Below are 25,762 nucleotides of genomic sequence, written 5' to 3'. Positions count from 1 at the left end.
GAGAGAACACCTGTTCTGGCACAGAACAGAGTTTCAATGACTGTCATGGTCAGTAAGAAGGAAATGAGCATGACTAGAGGCTGCTCTGCCCTTTATACCTGCATGTAGTGGTGCACAGCAGCAGGGGGGACTCAAGCCGCTCAACGGATAGCACTGAGGGAAAAAGTTTGATGGCCATGTGCTGGGCACACGGACACCAAGTACAGAATGCACAAAAGAAAACTAATTGAAGCAAGAATAACCATGTGGAATTTTATTTTCTTCAGGTATCTGAGTCAAACCAAATGTCTCAAATCTAAAATAAGCCTGAGACCCCCTTTTGCTTTGGGGATAAGGAAGTAGAAGAATAGAAGCCTTTCCTCTGAGGACCAATGGGACTTCCTCTGTGGCCACTGCCTGAAATAACAACTAGACTTCCTGCTCAACAATGATCTCATGAGCATGGTCCCTGAAGAGGGGTGGGAAGGAAGGGTAAAAATAAACTGGAGGGCATCTCTCAGTTCCACCATGCTTAAGACCCACTGATCTGATGTTGCTTGGGCCCAAGCACTTAGGAAGTGGGATAAGCAATTCGTAAACAAAAGGTGGGAAACAGATGGAACTACAGTAACTGGTACACTGTCCACCAATACATCAAAAGTCTGATTGGATGAGGTGGCTGGACAGAATGAGCTCATTCATGTTGATGAGTAAGCTGGTGATGTAGTCTCCTATAACCCCTGCCCTTTCTCCTTAGCGGATCTTGAGACTGGAGAGAAAAACCCTGGTGTCTGTATGGCAGTTGAGGACTGAACTGTTTCCTCTTTGTCGCTGGAGTATAGATTCTAAGAGATTTTAATGTTGCCTTGGAATCTTTTAGGCTACAGAGTCTATTGTCCATCTTATCTGAAAACAAAGAAGGACCTTCAAAAGGAAGGACTGGAATTGTCTGCTGGACTTCTGTGGGGGCCCACATGATTGTTACCATGAACCCCTTCTCATAAAAATGGCTGGTGTGGTTTGAGCCACCCACATCTGCACAATCTAAACTGTCCTGGAAAGCAGTTTTGACAATTAGCTTACCTTCATCCACCATTACTGCAAATTCCTGCCTACAGTCCTCTGCTAATTGGTCTTTAAATTTTATAATGTTCTTCCAGAGGTGAAGTCATAGCAGCTCAGTAGTGCTTGTTGGTTTGCAATCCTGAGTTGTAGACACCCTGTAGAATACAAAACAAGTCCAGCCTCTTCAAATCTTTACTTTTTGGCATTGATGCTTGGTGTCCTTGTCTCTTCTGTTTGTTAGCAGCTGCTACCACCAAGGAACCTGGGGAGGGGGAGAGTGAGAGTACAAATGCTCATATCCCTTAGAAGGGACGTAATAGCTCCTTTCAGTTGGCTTTAATGGATGTGTGGAGGGGTAAGGCGTATGGGCCTGCCACAGTGCCTTAAATGGCTCCATAAATGACTTTCTTAATCAGCAGAACCACTCTGCCAGGGGCTGCCAATATCAAAATGTCCATCAACTGGTGAGAACTTACACGCTCCTCCTTTGCCTGAACGTTAAGAACAGAGGTCACCTTCTCAATAGATTTTGATGAGCTTTGTGAGCCTCTGGCAGTGGTGAATCACTTGCCACCTCAAACGCCTCACCTGGTGATGAGGAAGAGGACACTACAGCATTCTGAGGTGATGGCTGCTCCATGACTTGTAGTGGGGAAGCCACCAAGTGACTTCTGTCTGTTCAGTACCAACCTTGGTATTGGAGAACTATGCTTGTGGTGCTGATGCTCCCAGAGTGGTTTCAATGACAAGGAAGGAGATGGTTGCTTACAGGGAGGTCCTAACAGGAGGAGGGACACCCCATGGAGTTCAGAATGGCCTCTGATATGGGCCGGGGAACCATCCTTGATTGGGCCATTGTCCTTTCGGAGTAGGCCAGTGCTGTGATTGTTGCATGACCCAGGGTCCCCAAATCTCTGATGGAGGGTATGCCCTCGGTCTTGGATGGGACAGAGGGCATACCCTCTGAGTCCAAAGAGGAAGAATTCAGAAACATCTGACAAGGGAGTGGGGGGAGGAGGAGAGGACAGAACCAGTTGGGACTGGGGATAGATAGCCTGAGCCTGGGGATGGTGGTACTGTGGCTATCATCAGAGGCTTGCTCTTTGATTGCACCAGCCTTTGTGGAAGCTTGGGAGGTAATGGTACTGCGGGTTCCCAACATGGTGAGGTAGGTGCTGCAAGCATCGGTACTGACTGTAAACCTTCTTGCTGTGCCGGGGACACCGGTACCGAGAAGCTAAGCAGATTGCTTGTGGCTGCAGGTGCCTCCATGGTAGCTGAGAGCAGCAATGACTGATGCTTTTGCCACAGAAATCTTTCAGGGGATGCCCTTGACAGATCTGGCACAGGCTCCTGAGGTAGAGATCCCTTCTTCTTAGCTGAAGAGTGCTCCAGAGAGAGACTCTCCTTCAAATATCTTGTACATTCTCTGCCTCCTTTTGGCTTTGGCACCAACAGGCCCAAGTGAGGTACTGAGCTTGAGGGGGGTCTACGTTTTTTCTTCAGTACTGGCAAATGAAACCAAGGAGCTGTAGACATCTGCAGTGCGCTCTGTACTGAAGCTGATGCACTTGGGACCCTCTCTGCGTCAGATGAGTCCAATGTGGGGGAGGGAGAACTTCTGCCTCCATGAATAAGCATTTGAGCCTTGCTGCTCAATCTTTCTTTGATCAGGGCTTAAATGCCTTGCAGATGTGACATTTGTCACTTATGTGGGATTCTTGAAAACATTTCACACAGGCCAGGTGTGGGTCACTGACCGGCAAAATCTGGGGAGTATGGCATCGGTCCAGTACTGATTCCGATACCAAAAGATGAAAAATTGGTCCAAAAAGACCTAAGACTAAAATCTATCATGAAAACTAGCTAAAACAAACTTAAACTTAACTAATTCCTAACAACAACAAGATATAGGTATACAAAGGAGTGAGGGAAGCACTTATGACAACAATTCTGACACCACTCCAACAGCCATCACTGGCGCTAAGAAGGAACTGAGGTTGGTTGGGGTGGCTCCACCCTCTTACAGAAGCACGCAGTGGTGTATGGTGTCAGAGGGCACTCGAGCTTCCCAGTGGTTACTGCTGAGGGGAAAAGTTCAACTGTGCACGAGGCACACTCAAGCCTACAGCGGAATGGCCATGTGCAAGCCCGCGAAGAACAACATGATGGATGTAATTAGGGAAAGTAGCTGGCTTGAAAGTTTGTTTTGCCTGCTTAGGGACTCCTACATTCACTGTCTTCCCAGCCTCCAGGAGCGTGAGAGGGAAGGAGAACGCTACTCAGAGAACATTAGTTCACATATTATTCTCACTGCTCCATGACTCCCTGGAAGAGCACTCACTCCTGCTGGAAATTCCTCCTTACTGTCCCCATGCAGAGCCTTGGAGTATGTGATCTGGTGAAGCAGCAAAGAATGTCTGATGCCCTTGAAATATAGAAGCAGCATCAGTGTCTTGATGCTGGATCTTGGTATCGCATAGATGGATGGACAGACGGACAAGGAGATACTCAATGTTTGTGGGAGGAAATAGCTCTAGAGGACAAAGCATAAAAGCTAGATGCTATGACCCAGCTTAAATCCAACTCAGGCAATGACCCTCTCTCTGTAGCCTTGGACAAATCACTAAATGTCTGTGGTTGAGTTTTCCCACTGCATAAAAAAAGGATTGTAGGATTAACATTAATGCTTATGAAGCGCTTCAAGGAGTTAAATACCATAGATATGGTAAGGATTATTATTTATATTATGGTAATTCATACAAAATCATACAATAATGAGTTACTGGGGGATGCTGACTCCCCAACTGTTCATTGGCTTCTGCTCTCATCCCTCAGGCACCAGTGTCACTCCTGTAGCGACCAAGGGATTCCCTCTTTGCACTATTTTCTGCTGCGGCAGCTGTCAGTCACCCAATAGTTTTATTATGTTTTCTGGTAGGAGGTGGGATTGAAGGGAGACTCAACCATTCTGGGATACAAGGGTGGATGCCAACCCTGAGGCCAGGGCAGAAGTTCCTCCTCTTGCTAGGCATATTGCTCACCCAGTGCCATGCAGTGGTGCTGTTGAGAGAATGGGGTGCCTCCCCCATATGGCACCTGAGCATCATGACTCTCACCCCATAAGGAGATGGGTAAACAAGAAGCTGCAGGCCTACTGGAATGGCTGGGTCATAGAGAGATTAGTGATCAATTGTTGCCATGTTCAGAACTGGTCCTGTACGAACAAAGGACATGATGCCAGTCTCAGAACAATCTCCAGGGTTCTGAGTCTCTCTTCAGGAGTAGCTGTCTCATCCTCCCCTGTCCAGTTCTGCCTGTGTCAGCCATAGTGATAGACAAAGTCGTAGCTGCTGGGCTCCTTGGGGATGGGCGGTGGGGCCTCAGGGATCTGGATATTCTCCAGATCCAGGAGTCTCAGCTTCATTTCCATGCTCAGCAGCGTGTCCAGGTCACTCTTGGTTAGCTCACTGGACATGTCCTTCCCCAGGAGGGCATTGAGTCCATCGATCCAGATACAGTACTGTGGAGAACAAGCAGACAACTTACACCCCTAGGCATAAACCATGGGGAATGCCCCCCACCCAAAAATACACCAGCACAAACCATGGGTAGGAACGTCCTTCTGGAGGCCCCCTGAAATTGGTGACAGAAGCAGGAAATAAAATGAGAAATTCAGAAAAAGTATTAAATTCATCTGGGGGAAAGTAATTCAACCACAGACTCCTAATGGGAGGGAGAAGCTAGGGAAGCAAGAATGACTGAGACCCCCAACTGAGTGAGCAGACAATTGGACATGAGTTTGCAATGTGACATGGCAGCAGAAAAGACCATGCAATTTTAGGCATCACATCTCAGAGCAAGTGAAGAACAGCCTGTTGATGGCCAACACCAAGGACCGACTCTGTGGGTCCTCCGGAGCAGGGGTCAAGCACCCCCTGGCAACTTCGAGAGACGGCGCCTCTGCCAAGGACTAAGGGAAGTCATTCAGGGGGTACAAGGGGCTAGAACTTGCCCTAACAGGATGATATTACAAACAAGGGAGATTTAGCTTGAGCATTAGGCAACATTTTTTAATAGTGAGGCTGGTGCACCTTGGCCAAACCCTGGGGGGACCTGTTTTTTTCCCGGTCTCCTCTTTGCAACCTGACAGCCCCATTTCTTACCTCATACTTATTAGGTGCAATGAAGTTCAGCGTCTCATCAGGATCATACAATATCGAGAAGGCCAATTCCAACACTTCCTGAAGGAAGAGGTTTTTACTCATCAGCTAGATAAAGCATCATAACAGTCCTTTCTGCTACACCAACAATATTGGGGGTCCCAGCAGCAGACCAGGACACCTCCACAATGCAATCCTGTGCCCTGGGCACCTCCTCACTGTGCAACTAGCACCAGGGCACCTAGCCAGTCACAGAACAAGTTGGATGGCCAGTGGTTCTAGGAGTGAAACAGCAAAGAGACCAGGGACTGGAAAAGAGATGTAGGGGTCCCAGATTTAGGCTGGGACCGTGTGTAAATGGTTCCCATAGACAGCTGTCATTTAGAGCTCTTGCTTCTGCTGCTTCTACCTCTCCAAGAATTGCTCCTCAGCCAGGGGACTGTACCAAAGAACGGAAGGGAGCAGTTACCTTGTTCTGCTTCAGTGCACTTTTCTCCTTCATGTGTGGACAGTCCTTCCCTGTGACGATGGCCTTGATGTCTGCTACAGGGACTAGGAGTGAAACAGGAAAGTCACAAACAGGAGGAACCCTGACCATGAAGAGATGGGGCTTTACCTTGATGTTACAGGTGCACGGCCCCATGTCCATCTGTCTGTTCACAGGCTTTTCTATGGACTCCATTACCAGACTGTCTGAGCCTCATAAACACGAATTAACTTATCCCCATAGCCCCTGATGTGGGAAGTACCAAGTGACACATCAAAGGTCACACAGGGGTTTGTGGAAGGGCCAGGAACTGAATTCAGATCTCCTGAGTACGAGTCAGTGCTGTAGCCACTAGACCCTCCTCCCACCTTGAGACTGGTACTAATGGTCGTTGCCAGTGTCAGAGCAATAACCTGGACCTACTCTTTTCCTGCAGCGACTCAAAGGTCACTTCGCCCTGGGCATTGTCTTCCAGGTCTCCATAGTGTAGAACCTTGTGATTCAGAGCCAGACGACAGTACCAGAATCTCTCTGGAAAACACAACATACATACAGCATGGCGTAGAGTCATTCAGACAAGGCCCCCATGACAGCCCAGTATGGCCCCACTATCTCATTCTCTACCGTGCCATCTGCTGGCTGTGACAAGGATTGTGGTCTCCTGTATGTATGCACCTCTGTGCCATCCCAGCCTGTTGGCCAGTGTAGCAACCCTGTCTATCCACCCCGTTCCTTGCAGAGTCCCTGCCATCTGGGAAACCCACTTGGCCCTATTTGCTTCAGTGCTTCCACACCGGGAGGCTGTAGCAGGCCAAACCTTGTCTCCTGCGATTCCCAATTTTCCGGAAGCTGCTTCCCTCGCAGAGCCGGTTCAGACGCTGCTGTTTTATCAGCTCCAGGATCTCAGGCTGGATTTTCTCTCTCAGCTCCCTGGAGATCAAGGACAATTGAGTAAACAAGAGTCTGGGGATAGCAGCCAGCAATTCAATGCAAGGGAGGCCAGTATGTGGGGAAGAGTTACCCCTGTCAGGCACTTACACAATGGGTGGTGATTGAAAGTCATCTTGGCTCATCCTCTCAGACTGGCGTAGCCGCAGGATCTCAGAGTAGCTTAGGCTGCGCAGCTTGCTCTTGAACTGGTCCAAGGAATTGGGTTTGGAGGGCAGAGCCCGGGTGATCTGCTCACGTACAACCTGCATCACCTAGAGGGATAGGATGGGAGATAACATGCAGCTTACATTCCTGCTGCCCAAGGGGAGCTGGGATCCAGGGCTGAACTCAGCCAAGGGCTGCAAGGGACAGACACAGTGAGACGGTGGTCAGGGGGCACATCCAACTGAGGGCTTTGAGGGCCCAGGGCAGGGAAAGCAGAGGTCACAGGGCTGCCTCTTTCACCAGTATCCTAAACATATTGCTACGTGCACTTGTACACACCTCCCCACTGCTCCATACTTTGCTGAGTCAAGGAGTCTGTCTGTGCGCTCTCCCTCTCTGATACAGAGCCCTTCCCAGGTCAGGTTCCCATCCCCCTGACCTTGTTGAAATCCTCTGCCGTTGCTCTCATCTCCTTCCAGGTCTTGTTCAGCAGCTGGATGCAGATGGCAAAGAGCTCCTCAAATGCTCGGTCATGGGTGAAGAACATGGGGTGGTAGTCGTTCCGGCCCTCATTGGCTTCAGGGACAGAGAAGGAAACTATGTGAGTATCTGAGCAGCCAGGGCAGGAGGTCCTGGAGCTCATGGGAAGAACTAAGCTTGTTGCAATCGGAGCAGCCTGACAGTGTGTGTAATACACACTTCTGACCCTAACACATGATTGTAGCCAAGTAGTTCATTTTATCATCCATTAATCATTGTGTAATTTGGTGTCAAGGTCAATTCATATGCTAGTTCATATATAATAAATATATGCTAAATAGATTTAAATTGTCGGATATAGAAGTATAAGATTGACAAGTATTTTGGAGTGATGAGTTTGTATTAGGTATATCAGTAAAGCATGGCTGGAATGCAAGACCTACAGCCTGAGGCCTGTAAGATTTTAGTTTAGCCATACTAGGCCATAGACTTAAGAATGCTTGACATCTGATGAAGTGAGCTCACGAAAGCTTATGCGCAAATAAATTTGTTAGTCTCTAAGGTGCCACAAGTACTCCTTTTCTTTTTGCAAATACAGACTAACATGGCTGCTACTCCGAAACCTGACATTAATAGGTGACCTAGGAATAACTCTATGCCAGTAAAGTCACAAGATTACTGTAAAAGATGTGCCAATAGGTGATATTAAAGAAAACTAGATTGCAATAAACTACCATGTATTGTCCAAGACCACAAGACACCTGATTGTAATATGGAATGTCCTGTCCTGACTAAAAGAAAAGGAGTACTTGTGGCACCTTAGAGACTAACAGATTTATTTGAGCATAAGCTTTCGTGAGCTACAGCTCATTTCATCAAGTACGCCTTTTCTTTTTGCGGATACTGACTAACATGGCTGCTGCTCTGATACCTGTCCTGACTGCAGGTTACATGTTGTACATAGATGCTAATGAAAATAAGAGGAACTAAGAAACTACCTATGAAAAATGGGGCACCCCAGTATTCATGGGGTGTGGAAGTACGGATAAGGAAAAGAGAGTTGAAACCCTCATGAATATGTGATCAGAACAACAATATAGAAGAGGTTAATTGGTTGGGTAAAAGTGGGAAGACCCCAAGGGACAACCTCACGGGGAAACCCCAGCAGGAACCATCCGTCTATCAATGGTCATCTGCTGAGAGATCCATCAGACGCTAGAATACCTTTGAGAATGTGAATATGACTACAGTCTTAGTCATTGCATGGTTTTTTGTAGGATTTATATATGCATGGGTAATTTTAACTTTACTTAGTGCTTTAATAAAACTTGTAGTACAGATAATACTTTGTACTCGTGATTGTGTCTTTGATCACTATCCTTGGTCTTTATGTGTTCCTGGAGTCTCCAAATTTGAGAAAAGCACCGGAGGTGATTTTCACTCTGCTGAGCTTGAAACTGTAGCAACAGGAGCTGAACCCATGGTAGTTTAATGCCAAATTACTAAATTCAGTTTATATTAAAGAAAGGTTACATGATCCTGTCTATGGTTTACCTCCCCTATCCCCATGCTAGTATATGTTGGGGATGGGGAAATTACTTCAGAGTCCAGATCTGAGAATCAGTCCATGTCTTTAACTAGTGAGCAAGAATCACTGTGCAATACTCTGCTACTTCTGCTGCTTTATTCAGGCACCTTATTCATCAATTCTAAGGTCAGAAGGATCACTGTGATCATCTAGTCTGACCTCCTGTATAACACAGGTCACAGAACTTCCCCAAAATAATTCCTAGAGATGATCTTTTAGAAAAACATCCAATCTTGATATAAAAATTGCCAGTGGTGGAGAATCTACCATGACTCTTGGTAAATTGTTCCAATGGTTAACTACCCTAACTGTCAAAAATTTACACCTTATTTCCTGTTTGAATTTGTCTGGCTTCAACTTCCATCCACTGGCTTGTGTTACACCTCTCTCTGCTAGACTGAAGAACCCATTATTAAAATATTTGTTCCCCATGTAGGTATTTATAGACTGTAATCATGTCACCTTTTATCCTTCTCTGTATTAAGCTAAATAGATTAAACTCCTTAAGTCTATCACTATAAGGTGTCTTGTAATCTTTTAATCATTCTTGTGGCTCTTCTCTGAACACGCTTCAGTTTATCAACATTATTCTTGAATTCTGGACACAGGAACAAGACATGGTATTCCAGCAGTAGTCACACCAGTGCCAAATAGGGAGGTAAAATAACTTCTACTCCTACTCGGAATTCCCTTATTTATGCATCAAAGGATTACATTAGCCCTTTTGGCCACAGCATTGCACTGGGAGCTCATGTTTAGCTGATTATCCACCACAACTCCCAAATCTTTTTCAGAGTCACTGCTTTCCAGGATAGAGTCCCCCATCCTGTAAGTATGGCCTACGTTTTTCGTTTCTAGATGTATATATTTAGCTGTATTAGCATGCATATTGTTTGGTTGCACCTAGTTTACCAAGCTATCCAGATAACGCTGTATCAGTCTTATCCTCTTCATTATTCACCACTCCCCCAATTTTTGCGTAATCGGAAAAAACAGTTATTTTATGTTTTCTTCCAGGTAATTGATAAAAATATTAAAAAGTGTAAGGCCAAGAACCAATCCCTGTGGGAACTCATTAGAAACACACCTGCTTGATGATGATTCCCTGTTTACAGTTACATTTTGAGACCCATCAGTTAGCCATCTTTTAATCCATTTCATGTGTGCCACATTAATTTTATATCGTTCTAATTTTTTTAAATCAAAATGTCTCGTGGCACCCAAGTATATTACATGAAGGGTATTAGTTTTATCAACCAAACCAGTAATCTCACCCCCCTCCAGACAAAATAAAGATATCAAGTTAGTTTGAAAGAATCTATTTTCTATAAACTCATGTTGAGTGGCATTAAATTATATTACCCTCCTTTAATTCTTATTGAGTGCGGTTTCATTATTTTGCCCAGGATTGATGGGAGACTGACAGGCCTATAACTACCAAGGTCATCCCGTTTACCCTTTTTAAATATTGGCACAATATTAGCTTTCTTCAAGTCTTCTGGCACTTCCCTAGAGTTCCAAGACTTACTGATAAATCAGCATTAACTTTCCAGCAAGCTCCTCAGCCAGCTCTTTTAAAACTCATAGATGCAAGTTGTCTGGTTCTGCTGATTAAAAAATGTTTAACAGTCTCCTGAGATATTAGTGGATTGGAAAGCGTGTTATCATATATGACATGACTATACCACCTGTTTTTTCCCCAAATGCAGAACAGAAATATTTATTGAACACTTCTCCCTTTTCTGCATTATTACTGATAACACTAACACTCCCATCTAGTAAAGGACCAATACCAGTGTTAGGATTCTTTTTGTTCCTAATATACTTTAACTCCTCCTTATTGTCCTTAACTCTGCTGGCCACAGATTTCTCCTTCTGTCCCTTTGCTTCTCTTATCAGTTTTCTACTATTCTTAATTTTTGATTTATAGTCATGACTACTGACTTCCCCTTTCTTCCATATATTCCCCCCCTCCTTCCCCCCAATAACTTCCTTTTGCCCTCAAGGGGTTTTCTGCATCTGTTTCTACTTTCACCCAATGGGGACTGGCTCCTGTAGCTGTTTGGCCTCCAGGTGGCGAGGTTTGCCTTGGGGTGTTGCTTGGAGGTTGTCTGGGTTCCTCAGATTTTCTTTGCATCTTGATGGTTGCTACTGTGATTTGCGCTGTGCCATAAAGAATGATTAAAAGAACAGTTACTTACCCTACAGTAACCACGATTCGTCAGTGTGGATCCCACTGTAGGTTCACATGTGGCAAGCTTGGAATCTTTTCTGAGTAGCAGCATCTGTCACAGCAATGCATGTGCCCTATGCCCCCTTGCATTCCTGTGCTAGAGCATAAAGCAGCCACGACCCTTTTTTAGTTCCCTCGCAATTCGTAGCCCATGACTGCTGAGGAGTGTGAAAAGCATGGATGGAGGGTGAGTCATGGGATCCACACTGACTACATCTTGATGAACCACAGTTATTGTAGGTAAGTAACTGTTCTCTCTTCTTTGAGTACGTGTCAGTGTAGATCCCACTATAAGTGACTGGAAAGTATTGTTCCCTCAGGATGGTGGGAATGAAGAGTATCAGCTGCAGTAGTTAAATAGAGATTGGAGGACTGCTCTCCCAAATTGACATCAGATTTAGCACCTAAGTACAGTTCATAGTGTTTGACAAACATGAATGGATTGTTTAACATAGCTGTCTTGCAGATTTTGGATAACTGGCATCTTTTGGAAGCAGGCAGATGTTGCTTGGGCTCTGGTGGAGAAAGTCTTAACTGTCAGTGGGAGAGGTACAGTGGCCAGCAAGTAACACAACGAGATATACTGAGTTACCCATTTTGATAGTCTTTGTGATGAAATAGCCTGCCCCTTGGAGCAGCTGGCCACAGCCACAAAATAGATGTTGGCACAATCTAAAAAGTGTGGCCCTGTCACTAGAATATTGGGAAACTCTGGATATATCCAGAGTTTGCAGCAGCTTCTCTTCTTGGGTGGAATGTGGCTTTGGAAAGACCAGAGATAAAGTGATGGATTGGTTTTGGAACTCAGAAACCATGTTGGGAATGAATTTTGCAGGAAGTCTAAGTACAATCCTGTCTTTATGGAATGAGGCATAGAGGGGTTCTGCATGAGTGCCTGAAGCTTTCTCACCTTGACTTGGGTGATGACCACCAAAAAAAAGACTGTTTTGAGAGTGAGATGGTGGATAGCACACTCCAAGAGGGGCTCAAAAGGGAGCTCTGTTAGCCTTAGAAGGATGATGCCGAGGTTCTATGTGGGAATAAGTTCCCTGACCAGTGGGTAAGTAGCCATTAGACCCTTGAAAAACTTGGATATTGGCGGATAAGAGAAGATCAAGAGCAACTGTATCGGTGGATGGTACACTGATATTGCCACCAGGTGGACCTTGACTGAACTAAAGGACAATTCAGAATGTTTTAACTGCAGCAAATAGTTAAAAATCTTCTGGTCTAAACTGTATCAGGCAACCCATACAGAGAATCTTTTCCATTTGCTGGAGTCAGTTTTCTTGCTCTGTACCAGGATTTCTTGAACTTGTAAGGAGCAATCCTTTACCATGGTGCTTAACCAGCCAGCATTCAAGCAGTCAAGCGCAGGAACTTTGGTTCAGAGTGGAGAATCTGACCCTGTGACAAAAGGTCTAATTGGCCCCGCAGCCTGCCGGTGATTGCACAGACACCTGCAACAGGTCTGTCAGCCAGAACTGCCTCAGTCAATAGGAGCTCTGAATATGACCCTGGTACTGAGACTTTATCAGTAACCTTGGGGATTAGCAGAATTGGTGGGAAGGCAATACAAGGTCTTGATTCCATTGCAGAAGAAAACCATCCAGCAATGATCAAAGGCTCATGCCCTCTCTGGAACAGAAGTTTGGACACTTGGTGTTGTCTTTGGTGGTACACATCAGAGCTGTTGCCCACTGATGGAAAGTCAACCTAGTGAGAGAATCCTGCATTAACCCTTGTGACTGGTAATTGACTGCTTGCTCAGGACGTTCATCAGATTGTTGACAACTCCCAGGCGGTGCAGAGCTCCCAGGGTTATGCTATGCAGATGATACCATTTCCATGGTTTGTTCATTCCTATGCAGAGAGGCAAAGAGCTGTCACTCTTTCCTCGTTTATGAAATGAAATGCGAATGTATTGTCTGTCAGTATCTGCACTATGGAATGTCGTAAGACTGGGAGGAATGCCATACACATCAGTCCAATTGCTCTGAGTTCTAGGGCATTTATATGCAGCCCTGTGTCCTCTGGGGACTAGACTCCTTGCATCTGTAGATGGCCTAGGTGAGCTCCCCAGCCTGTACCTGATGTGTCGACTAATGCCATAGTTGGCAACAGGGTCACTGTGACCCGCATCCCTTTTTGGACTTTGTTGGGATGCAGCCACCAGTCCAGCGCTAAGAGCACATGAGGTGGTAGCAGGACTTTCCTGCTCATCAGGTACTTAGCCTAGAAGTAAACTGACCTGAGCCAGAATTGTATAGGCCTCAAATGAATTCTGGCAAGCAGCATCATAGCTGGTTGTGATTTCACTGTGTTAGTGATAACTGGAGCAAAAGGAATCAGTCTTCTGGCAGCTTAGCCCTTGCTGTCATGGAATCTATCCTGGCCCATATAAACTATTATCTGTGATAGGATAAGAAGACAATTTCTTGTAATTCACCAGGAAGCCCAGCTGGGCAAACAGAGAAAGGGCACAACTGAGGCTTCTCAGAGCTTCCTGATAGGATCTGCCTCTGATCAGCCAGTCCTCTAGACACAGATGCCCTCTTAGGTGTGCCACCATTGTGGCAACACATTTTGTAGACTCTTGATGCTGTGAAGAACCTGAAAGGCAATACTTTGTACTTGCAGTGATTGGGCTCTACTGTAAATATCCGTTACTTCTGTGGCCTAGGTGGATCACTGTGTGGAAGTACATTTCCTACAAGTCAAGAGCCACAAATCAGTCCAGTCTTCTGGGATGAAGAAGGTGCTACCATACTGAATCTGAAGCGGCAAATGTGTCTGTTCAATCTCCTCTGAAGAAGGCAATTTTTTTCTTCAGAATAAGGAAATATTGGGAGCAGAAGCCTTTTCCCCTGTCCTCCTGTGGAACCTCTCCTATGGATCCTAGATGAAGCAATGAGGCCACTTTTTTGTAACAGGCTCTCATGAGGGGTCCATGAAGACAGACAGGGAAGGAGAGTGGGTAGGGGCAAGGAAAAGAGTTAGATGGGGCATACCCAGCACTCACTTGCTGGTATAATCCCGGACCACACCAGATGGAAGTGGGTGAGGTGGTTTCTCAAGGTCAGCTCTGGGATGGTCTTGATGTGGTTCTCAACACCCCCATCAAACCTGCTGCACAACAGAGGAAGATGACAGGTACTCCTGGAGCTACTGCCCTGCTTTCTGGATGTGTATCTGGTTGCTACCTGGCAACAGGACAGCGTTCTTTGCTTTTGCAGGCTCTGATGTTGGAAGAGCTTTGATATGGTGCTAGGATGTAGATCCCTAGGATCCTCAGCACTATCCTTGAAGCCTTGAGAGAATGGGAGTGCCTCAGCCATCTGCTGCCTGGTGTGTTATGATTGCCATAGCCATGGATCTAGCAACTGTACCAGACTTAGAATCATAGAATCATAGAATATCAGGTTGGAAGGGACCTCAGGAGGTCATCTAGTCCAACCCCCTGCTCAAAGCAGGACCAATCCTTGTCCATTGCTACTTGTAGCGCTGTTTTTTGCTATCATCTGGACCTCTGACGGTTTCTCTGAGCTCTTCTCTGCATCCCTGTGGGAGCCAAAATAGGAAGGGGATGGAAGAATCACACTCTTTCCCCCATAAAAAACCCCTTTCACAAACAAGGTCTGATAGTTCATCATACACATCCGGAGGGAGGCTGATGAATGTGCCCTCTGACTAAAAGGGTCTAATTTCATGAGGTCCTTATCTTTAGGAGTTCCTTGATGGATCTGATCTTTTCTCCTGAAGAACAGATACTACTAGCAACCCTGGTGCCGGATGCATCTAAAAATGTTCAAAGCTCTTGAACAGTATTTGGCAGTGCTTTTCTTCTTAGTTCCAAGCAGGGGAAAGTGAGACTGGGGCATGCCACAGTCCCTTTGCTGGGTCCAGTATGCCCTCATTAAATCAGGAGGTCAATTCTTGATGGCACTGAGGAGCTAAAAATATCAAACAGCTTGTGCGTGTTCTCTTGGATCACTGCTATCTCAATAGCTGATGTTTTAGCTATCCTCGAGAGCACATCTTGGAAGGCTCTAAAGTCAACAATGGCTAGTGTCTGGACTGAAGCAACCACCTCATCAGGAAAAAATGAAGACCCCTTTGGTGGGGAGGACAGCTGGTGCATCTCTCAAGCTGCCTTGACTTGCTCATGAAGGGCTTCCTCTAGTTCTGATGGGGGGAGGGCTTGGCCATTGACCCAATGGTGATTGAGACGTCATCCTTTTCCCCTATACATGCAACGGGGGTCTGCTCCTGGACTGTGGATGGCCCCAGGAGGGCTGGTAAGGCCAAGGTGCAGATTATAAGAGTACTGGCCAGATTGGCAGTGGACAGGTCAACTGCAGCCATGCATCGGTGCCTGGTATAGAATGTTGCTGGAACTCCCTCTAAGATCCTTTTCTGAGAGTAAGAGATAGAGGTGTAAGTAGTTTGACCTAGCAGTTATGGCTGGGCTGGTGTCCACACAGTCAAGGGTGGCCACGAGGCAGTAGTCAGCGAGCAGGGATAGGAGTAATCGCTAGAGATGGGATCAACAGGCAAGAGTAAAGGTCAGAGTCCGGCTGAATTTGGAGACTGGATATCAGAAAGCTAGGGGAGGTCTGGAGTTGCAGCAGGCCAGAGGTCTGTATGGTTGTCCAGACAACTTCCTGGGGCACCCTCTAGGGTTAAATAGTGAGCATGGGCCAATAAAAAGGCTGCAGGATATTGCAGCTCTGGACCCATTGGCATAGGCACCAACTTTCCCCGGCACTGGTGGGAGCTTGCGCCCCCCCATCCCTGGCCTGCCCCCATTCCAACTCCTCCCCCCCCAAAGTCCCCGCCCCAACTCTACCCCCTCCCTGCCCCTATTGGACCCCTCCCCAAATCCCCACCTGGCCCCGCCTCTTCCCCGAGTGTGCCACGTTCCCTCTCCACCCCCCTCCCTCCCTGCCACGCGAAACAGCTGTTTCGCGATGTAAGCGCTGGGAGCTAGGGGGGAAAAAGCGGGCACGCGGTGCACTCGCGCAGGAGGTGGAGGCGGAGCGGAGGTGAGCTGGAGCGGGGCGCTGCCGGTGGTTGCAGAGCACCCACCAATTTTTCTCCTTGGGTGCTCCAGCCCTGGAGTCGGCGCCTATGCCCGTTGAGCAGTTCTTCCTACCGCACCTAATCTCCACAATGCTCCTTGGATGGGGCTCTGGATGGCCCCCTGGTGACAATGTCAGAACTGCAGTCCTGAGCTCTGCAGACCTGGGTTCTAGTCCCACAGATCCTTACGCTGATCTGATGGAAGAGGGTTCCCTGCTTGAAGTAGGAGAGAGGGAATGGGTTGGATATGGTGAAGAGAAGTACATCTCAGTGAACAGCAGTACCATTGGGGGTATGTCTGGTGCTGGGGCCTCCAGTGCTGGTTTCTATCCCAAGTGTAGAGGTGATGGCAGTTCCTCTCAGGTGCATCTTGGTACCAGAAAGGTTTGTTGACTGGCATGAGTGTTGGTACCTGTGTAAGTCTCAGTGTCAAAATCTGTAAAAGTACAGCCGTCTCCTGTGCTGTCTTCATAGTCTGCTCGCTTGCTTCCAGCCCTCAATGTCATGGAGGGGTTAGATCTGTCTTTGGAGGAATGTTTCAAATCCTCTTTTCAGGATAAAACTGCTGGATGCTCCAAGCTGCACTTGGAATCCATGCCAGTCTGTTGGTACTCTTTGTCCTGGAGTTGGTGCTAAAGTGTTGAACAGTAAGGTCATCTATGCCAGTGCTATGACTGGTCTTGGAGATCTTGGGACTGATACCAGTGGTCTTGGCACCCTTTTTGATGACTTCTTCCCCCCCAATGGAAAACAGGGGTATGGTGCCTGCTTAGTGGAGCAGTTGCTGGGGATAGCCTCCTTGACTCCAGCTTGGTGGAGCTCTCGTCTCCAGGATTGGATGCATCATTCATGGATTGCTCAAAGATATGTAACTTGAGCCTCGTGTCTCTTCATGTTCGCGTGTTGGATGAGAAGGAACAGCAGAATGAGCACTTGTTGCGGATGTGCCCTTCCCCAAGGCAGAAATGGAATCTGTTGTGCTCATCAGTTAAGGACATGAGATCGTTGCACAATGGACAGGGTTTTAACCTATAGCATGTGTGAAGTGCCTCACTGTGCTATGCAGGTTGTGTGCATGGGAGCTTTTAGGCAGGTTAACCCCTAACCTTTTCCCCTTTTTTTTTTTTAATGTCCAAATCAAAATTAATAATGAGGTGAAGAGGAATTCCTTCACAGAATAAAGTAATCTGAAGTGAGTTTGAAGCTCAAGAAAGAGTAATGAGTCAGACACTCATTTGGTTCAGTGTCTCTGCCATGGGTTGTAAGAGGGAACCAAGGGAGGGTTGTGGTCTCTTTTCCCTTTATGCCATTGCACAGGGCACACACAGGGCCCAACAGACATTGCTATTCAGAAAAAGATTATGAGGGACATGCACACCTATAGTGGGATCCATACTGACACATGCCTAAAGAAGAGCTGAGCACTGCCACCCTTGTAGCCCCAGAAGAGAGCTTCTCTCCTGACTCTCACACATGGCTCAGGAGGCCCCGACAGCATCCATGGCCTTGCCTATATAAGGACATTTCTTACCTGCTCTTCAGCCCTGGTACTACCAGCTGGATGAGCTGTAGTGCAGGCAGTTTTACCACTGTGTCCTCTGACCCTGTACAGCCCTACTCCAGCCCGAGGAGCCTAGGTCACCAAAGAGCACAGACCCTGGTCTCAGCACTCATGGATCACAAGAAAGCATGGAGCTCCAGTCTCTCTGCCCTTGGGCACAGGATGTATACCCTATGGGTGATTTCAGGGGAGCACCTCCCCAGTACACAGCACATCCAGAGAAAGGTTCCAGGGGTTAGGATGGAGGCACTTACGGAGCTCCCCAACCTGCAGGATTTCACACAGCATTTTGGTGAGCTCAATGGCACTGCGCCCAAATGGGCACTCATGCTTGTCCTCTCGACTGCTGTTCTCCAGGACAATCTAGAGAGAGAGAGAGAGAGAGCACGCATGACGCAGCACAAACCAGGGTGATGATGTTTGCAGGAGGTACCCTTCTCTCCATACCCTGATGTAGGTGTCCTGATGGAATTTGGCCAAGTAGAGCATGTTGTCCAAAGCCAGCATCCCTGGGGGAGTCTGGGTAAAGTCCATGGCTGGATTGATGTGATTCTGTGGGTAGAGTGTAGGAAAAACCCAAACACATTAGTCCTAGGGAATCCTGAAAGAAACTTCCCTGAATCTGCCTGTGTAGGGGGTCCTTAACCCTCCCAGAACCCTCCGCCTGAGATGAGCAATCCACACAGGGAACACTCAAGTGGCTACCTATCTAAGTTGTCTCTGGAAATGTTATTTGTTGCTCTTGTGGAGATAGATGTGACTCGCACACAACAATCTGTGCCCTCCGAGAAGATCCTTGCACATCATGCGCAAGAGACCTGAGCCTAATCACTGGCTTTAACTAAGCAGTGTGTTCACAATGATACAAACAGGGGGCCCTGCCTCTGCAGAGTTCCTCTCTTAGGAGATGTCCAAGGCTCCGATACAGAAATGGGGTGTCATCTGTGCACTTTGTGGCCTCCTCCTGTTCCCCCCTCCCCAATAGGGAACTCTTAAGCTGCCTCTAGCACACTGCGGCATCAGCAATCCCTCCGGATGCATACAGTGAATCCCAGCATCTTGTAGTCCTTGGTGTACATGGCTTTGCGTTTCTCTGTCCCGCCCCCAGGTACGGTGTTGCCATCAGACTCTGCATCAAAAGCGATTCTTCTCAGCTCAAATATGACATCTCTTTGTGCCTGAGGGATAAACGGCAAGGAGATTGCAGCGCATCAGGAATCACACCAGCAATATTTCTACACAACACCATGCGGTCCTGTCTCTCTCCAGAGCTCATGTTGTGGGCATGGATCAAGTGCCAGGAATTGAGCTGGCACTTTTTACGGTGACACCCATTGGGAACTTCAGCTTTTAACACTCCCTGCAGCTGAGGTGGAGCTAAGGAAGCCAGTCATGAAGCAGTTCCCCTCTTTCAGCACCTCCTGTCCCTCATAATCGTACCCAGCCTGCTGATCCTGGGGCTTCCTCTATAGTGCACTCACTGCAGCCCTAACAATGACCTGATCATTGGGATCCATCTTGGTCATCATCCGCTCTTCCAGGAGGTTAAAGGTCAGGACCTGCAGCACGTACAGCTGATGCGCCATTTCTGTTTTGATTGGGCGGTTTCCTCTGATCACATGCTGCAATATCAAGGGTGGGGGCAAGAGTGAACAGTTAGAAAAACTACTGAGTGCTGCTTGCTGTAGGCATAAGTCAGGCTGCCCATACCCCTGTGTTCATGAAGATCCAACACCTGACGGGACCTGCTCTAATGCCAGAAGGAAACACGCTGTCAACGGTCTTCTCTCTCTTGAACAAGTGGCTGCAATTCCACTCTGCACAGACTCATACTCCTGGAGGTGCCCTTAGGCAGCAAGATTTATACTCAGCATAATCGAGGTTTCCAATTAGTAATGGCTAAGAAGCTCCCTGTCATTTGTCACATACTCACATTCAGGATTATAGACCTCAGGTGCTTCTGGGCAAACGCATTAGCCATTTCCTGTTGGGAATTCAGAGATAAAAGAAACATGAGAGAAAAACAAAAACAGAACCCACCTCTTGCAGAAAGGAGAGAAAAGGCAAGCGACAGATCAGTGACAGCCCATACTATGTAGGGCAGATAACTCATTACAGACAATCACTGTGGGACAATTCCTCCCCCCGATCTGTGTCTCTTTAGAGTGCTGGTCATCCTGAGATCTAAGGGCCCAATTCATTATTGCTCTATGGCCCCTTTGCACTGCCATACCACCAGTGCAAGAGGATGTGTGGAGGTCTGGGGACAGGAGGAAGCTTGGCCCTGGATGTCCCCTGCTGGTCAATGCCTGTTGGAACTATGGCAGCATGGAGTGTTACTTGGGCTGCCCTAGCCTGTGCTGCGGGCCAAGCCTGTCCCAGATGCCCTTGAACTGGGGAGGTGTACTCTGACCAGTGCAGGGATGTATTTGTCTACAGAAGTCTTACTGCAATCAGGTAAACAGCCCAGCCAGCATGTTCCGAGCCGACACAAGAGTCCCCCTGTTTCAACAGCTTATCACTTCCTCAGAACTCTTCCTCTGGAGCTCACATTTCCCTTGTCTCAGCACCAAAGATGATTTTTAAGGGGCAGTTTGAAGACAAACCACTGAGCTGATTTTGAGTTACACAAATAGAAAGGAAGTAAGTTTCATGCTTGAAGTTTTCAGTTGCTATATTTGCTCCAGTGGCTTTTTTCCCCTCGGCCTGTACCTCAGCCTGAGGAGTAAAGGCTCTTTAACTGTGCTCTTTCCAATTTAGCAAAGAAATAAAGAAGTGAGAAGTGTTTAAACATTACACATGCTGAGGAGGTGCCCCATCCCGACAGACAGACACGAGTCTGCTGCAAACCTGTGTGTCTGGGACCAGCATGGCCAGCTGACCAGACATCATGCACATATCACCTACCCTACCATCTCTCCACAGGTCTAGGTGACATGCTGGTTAAAACACCAGCAACCTGTTTACACTATCAGGTGGAGCTGTGCCAGTGCTAATATCATGGTGGGAGCTTTTCAGAAATTTGCTATTGGGGCAAGGTCTTTGGATGGGCCCATGATAAAAAGAGGCAGACCTATCAGGCCATTTGCCATCGGGAATGAATTCAGCAGAACAGTCCATTTCAGAACCCCTGCACATTGTGAGCACTGGTGAACATAGGCTGGGCAGGCCCAGAATTGGATTTGAATATGAAATCATACTTAAATAATTACACCAGTGCAACCTACCCCTCCTGATCTCCCTTGCACTGTCCCAACTGCCCAAACTCCCCATGCCAATCCTGCTAGTTCCAGGCCACACAGGAAGTATGGCAAAATGTACATTTCATGTACCCTGCTCCTAGGGTCTTTGTTTTCACTCTTTTGGTTCTATATTGCTGGAGACAGGAACCACTAGGAAGAGCAGAGTGACACTCTGGCTGATAGCCAAACCACCTAGAACTGTGAGCTCAGCAGGGCTCACATGCTAACTATAGTCAAAAGGAGTCAGTACCTGAATGGGAGACATCTTAACACCCAGCTGCTGCAGGAAGTGTGGTTCAAAAGAGGATATATTGCCCCTTGAATTAGCACTGTTTCTTATTATTTATAATTTCTATTATAATGCCCTTAGAGATTTGTGCCATACAAACACAAAATAAAGGGAGTCCGTGTCCCAAAGAGCTTACAGGCTGTATATATGATGAGACAACAGATGGATAAAGCAGGTAAATGGTTGGAAAGAAAGGAGACAGTGAAACAATCCTGATTAGCATAGTAAGTAGAAGTGTGAGCACACATACACTGCCTAACCACTGTCAAATGATTGATATTGTCCCTAATGCCCCAGGATGGCCCTGGCGGCACTGTGCTGCAGGGAATGGTGAGGGTGACTGCAGGGGGCGCTTTCCTCTCCAAGTCACTATTGTCCCTAATGCCCCAGCATAGTACTAGGGGCTCTGTGGGGTTGGAGGTGCTCTTTTGGATTGTTATTACTGTAGTGCTGAGAGCCCTAGTTGTGGACCAGGACCCCAACATGTTAGGCGCTATACAAAGGATGCAAGGAAAATTTAAGTGGTCATTAAAGATCCCTTGGAAACGTTATGAGTTGGGTATTAGCCTTGGTATCTTGGCCAAACTCCTACTCACATAATTATGGTTCTTCCTCCCTGAATTACCTGTGAACTTTCCATTTGAGATGGTAAGCCTACCCATTGTCTGTCTTAGAATATTACATCATGTTTGCTAAGTGCTGTTAAAAGTGTCAACAGAGCTACCTCAGAGGTGACTGTATTTTCAGCAAGAATAAAGTGCTCTCTCCTGCTACAAAAGTCTGCAAAACACTTTAAGAACCTTCCAAATGGAAGTCTCTAAATCATACTCTAAACTGCATGGGCAGTGGGACACAAGCAACAGTCCTGAGGCAGACAGCTGGAGGCTGAAGTGTATTCTGATGGCACAATTGCTGAAGGGGTAGCCCCAGATCAGGCATGACATACACTACAACCTGAGAGCATCAGCATTGAGTACTGTGAATGTTCCCCTTCACCTCTGCTATCATAAGGTCTTATCTACATAGCAAGTTTTCTAGCCTATTTTAAAACCAATCAGAGCTGTAGCACAGACTCAGTTTTAGGCAGTTTAAGGTAGCTTGGCCTGTTTTTACTGAACTGGTTCTGGTTATAAAATTGGTTTAGCTGAACTGGTTTTAAAAGTTTCCCCAGCGTAAACAACCCCTTTATGGACCATCGTTATAAATATCCTCTGTGCCAGCTAAAGTCAAGCAGACCCTCCGTATGGTTCCTCCAGCACCATCCCCTGGATCACCCCTCCCATGGCTCATCCATCACCTCCAATCCCCATGCAGCATCTCTGGCACTAGGAGAGATAGCTGGAGGATAACTACCTAGGATGCCTACAGATCAGCAGGCATCTGACCCTCCCCCAGAGCTGGAGTTACTTACAGTGACAGGCAGGTCTAGCGGGTTAAGGAGCTTGTCCTGCTGGCAGAAAGCAAAAGGCACAAAGAGAAGCAGACAGAGGAGTTAGCTCAGAGCCCAGAGCAAAGGGCACAAACAGGGCACTGGAAGAGGAAGGGTTAACAGAGCAAAGCTTCACGACACAGACGCATGCACACCCCACACCTAGGTAAGATCTTGGGGCGCCTCAAGCAGAGCAGATAACTTACTTCTCTTATGCATGTCATGGGGACATGCCCATGGGTCTTAGAGATTGTGTGTGCACATGTTGGACAGTCCCATGGGGTTCCTAACTGCCCCACCCTGTGCTGCACTCCCACGTGGCATTCCCACAGGACTCAGTTTCTCCAAAGGGTGTCCATGCGCTACATACAATCGCTCTATGCTTCTTCCCCAGCAACACCCCATTTTCCTGCTGGACATCCCCCACACCAATAGCCTTCTGCACCAGTCAATATCTCTGTTGAGATCGCTGCATTTCCCCCCATGCTGAACCACTGCAAGAGAGTCCCACAGCAATAGAAAGAGCTTGTCTGAGTCTGGGCCCCATTCTGCTTAGACAGATGCTGCAGGTGCCAAACGAGCAGTCAGCCATTAATCAGGCCAGGGGCTTTGGCTACAGAAAGAAGGTCACAGACCTGTCTCTTGTCCTCAGGCGCCTTCAGGAAGAGGGCATTGATCAGGGCAATGGCATACGTCTGAATCTCCTGGTTTGAGCTGCAGGGACAGAGACACACGGAGAACTGGAGATGAAAGAAGCAGCAAGTGTTTGCAGAACAGGGAGGGGAATAATACAGGCTGTCACTTCACCCCATCTATTCAAGGATATCTGGAGGCAGGATCTGCACTGGTGCAGCTCCTCAGACAGGACCCAACTATTTTTACCACCATGTCATCTAGCTTTGCTCAGAACACCACTGAACTGACAGGTAAAAACTGCTGTAGTCAGGGGAAAATACACTATGACAAATGCTTCCAAACATGGTTTACGCTATTTCTTCTGGCTCACATGACAGACACTGTATCAAAGAGTTTACAAACCATTCTCAAGCCCAACAACCTTTGGCCTCAGTCTCTACCAGCAGAAACTCAAACTGCAGCAACTGCCAGAAGCAGCATCCACATTCTGAACAAGTTTTAGAGTAGCAGCCGTCGGAGAACACTTCAGTCTCTCTGGTCACTTGATTACAGACCTAAGTCGTAATTCTTCAACAAAAAAACTTCAAAAACAGACTCCAACAAGAGACTGTTGAATTGGAATTAATTTGCAAACTGGACACCATTACATTAAACTTGAATAAAGACTGGAAGTGGATATGTCATTACACAAAGTAAATCTATTTCCCCATGTTTATTTTCCCCCCTTACTGTTCCGGACACGTTCTTGTCAACTGCTGGAAATGGCCCACCTTGATTATCACTACAAAAGGTTTTTTTTCTCTCCTGCTCGTAATAGCTCATCGTACCTGATCACTTTCGTTACAGTGTGTATGGTAACACCCACTGTTTCATGTTCTCTGTGTATATAAAATCTCCCCACTGTATTTTCCACTACATGCACCTGATGAAGTGAGCTGTAGCTCACGAAAGCTTATACTCAAATAAACTTGTTAGTCTCTAAGGTGCCACAAGTACTCCTTTTCTTTATTCTGAACATTTATCCTGAATGCAGCTCTCGGGACACAGGGGCCAGAGCCTCAATCTCTGGGCTGTGGCAGGTGGGGGCTGTAAAATTACAGGCCCTGACTCATGAGCCTAGACTTTTTATGAGGAGGACAAGGAGGCTCCATGGGAAAGGCTGACCAAGGGGAGAGGTTGTCATGGGTCGCTCAGGTCGGGGAGGAGGAGCTGGAGAGGGCATGGTAGCCGGCCCTATGTGTGGCACAGAGTTGAACACAGAAAAATAAAGAGTGAAGACATGAAGCAAACGAGACAGGAGCAGCAGCTGGCTCCCTAGTGGGAAGTGAATAAAAATCATGATTAAAAAGTTTTAGATTTTTAAAAATTTAATTAAAAAATTTAAAATGAGATATTTTATTTACATGTTGTTAATTCTTTACTTTCTCCTCATTTTATAGTCTTACATTATTAATAATGAGGTTTTGTACTTGTTTATAATTAGTTTCCTAACAGTTTGTGGCATTTCAGGTTTACGTAGAGGTTTTTTCTCTTAAGAAGCTTCAGCCCTGAAATGAAGCATCTCTGATCTTCATTAGTATATTTTTTTGAGAGAACATCACAAACTCAAACATAAACTCAATAAGCAAATACCCAGTGCTATATCTGCAACTAGAGCTCAGCAAAATATTTCGAGCAAACCATTTATTTCCTGAAAAATGCAGTGGTGATGCCCTCCTTATAAAACGTTTAGCACCCAGTGACTGGGCACTTACCTGGGATGTGGGCAACTGTGATAGAATACATGCCTGTGTTCACACCCTACACACTATTGTAAAAATGTCTGTACATGGTATGCCTTTTGAGGTATTTAAAATCATAATTTGCTTATCAATATCATGGCAAAATGCATGTAGTAGTGCAATATGTAAAGTTATAAACAAAAGCTGAGATCTTGACTAAAAATATGTTTCCCAGAGAAGTCTGGGAAATGGCCAACCAGTTCCTCAGAGACAAAGGGCAAACTGATGCCTCAGCCAGGTGTGAACAAGGCTGATGGACCATTACCTGCTAAATGGCCGTGCTTTGACAGGAAAGGAGGCAGGGGCAAAAATATCTACATCTTAGCAAAGCACATGCATGGACCCGCACTGACTCCTATGGTTCTCAGCTCACGTGGATCCAGCTGCAGGACTGGGCTTGATGGGATTAAACAATTTTGCAACAACCACCTTGCAGCAGCCAAACACAAACAAGGAAGGTAGCCGCGCACTTGTCAGACCTTAAGCTGATTGTCCTTCTCAAGCAATTCTGAAAGCACAGAGGGGATCCTCAGGGAATGCAAATATTAGGACTCCTTGGTAACTGGCCTGTGATTTTTGATCATGGATTGTAATGAAAGTTGAATGTGTTGCATTATGAAATATTCATGTTAATATCAATGTTTGTGAGATT

At 46.7% G+C, this 25,762-nt stretch overlaps 1 protein-coding gene across 3 annotated transcripts in view; it reads right to left on the bottom strand.

The window, feature by feature from the left end:
* Positions 1 to 25,762, bottom strand: part of ELMO2 (engulfment and cell motility 2) — a 49,380-nt gene continuing 23,618 nt past the window's right edge. Inside the window, exons 9-21 of one of the 3 annotated variants that reach the window (XM_077831698.1) lie at positions 23,329 to 23,407; positions 19,667 to 19,717; positions 19,233 to 19,355; positions 18,777 to 18,911; positions 18,181 to 18,285; positions 17,988 to 18,096; positions 7,229 to 7,365; positions 6,733 to 6,896; positions 6,512 to 6,624; positions 6,118 to 6,225; positions 5,677 to 5,759; positions 5,211 to 5,288; positions 4 to 4,567 (exon numbers count right to left, since the gene is read on the bottom strand). In XM_077831698.1, coding sequence (XP_077687824.1) covers positions 4,367 to 4,567; positions 5,211 to 5,288; positions 5,677 to 5,759; positions 6,118 to 6,225; positions 6,512 to 6,624; positions 6,733 to 6,896; positions 7,229 to 7,365; positions 17,988 to 18,096; positions 18,181 to 18,285; positions 18,777 to 18,911; positions 19,233 to 19,355; positions 19,667 to 19,717; positions 23,329 to 23,407 — 1,486 coding nt within the window. In that variant the 3' untranslated portion in view covers positions 4 to 4,366. Of the gene's footprint in view, positions 4,568 to 5,210; positions 5,289 to 5,676; positions 5,760 to 6,117; positions 6,226 to 6,511; positions 6,625 to 6,732; positions 6,897 to 7,228; positions 7,366 to 10,892; positions 11,007 to 17,987; positions 18,097 to 18,180; positions 18,286 to 18,776; positions 18,912 to 19,232; positions 19,356 to 19,666; positions 19,718 to 23,328; positions 23,408 to 25,762 lie in introns of those variants that run through there. The other 2 variants (XM_077831699.1, XM_077831700.1) reach the window with 2 other exon arrangements.

Source organism: Eretmochelys imbricata, chromosome 13 (assembly GCF_965152235.1).
Source record: "Eretmochelys imbricata isolate rEreImb1 chromosome 13, rEreImb1.hap1, whole genome shotgun sequence".
In the NCBI taxonomy this organism is placed as follows: Eukaryota; Metazoa; Chordata; order Testudines; family Cheloniidae; genus Eretmochelys; species Eretmochelys imbricata.
This window is presented reverse-complemented; position numbering and strand designations above follow the sequence as displayed.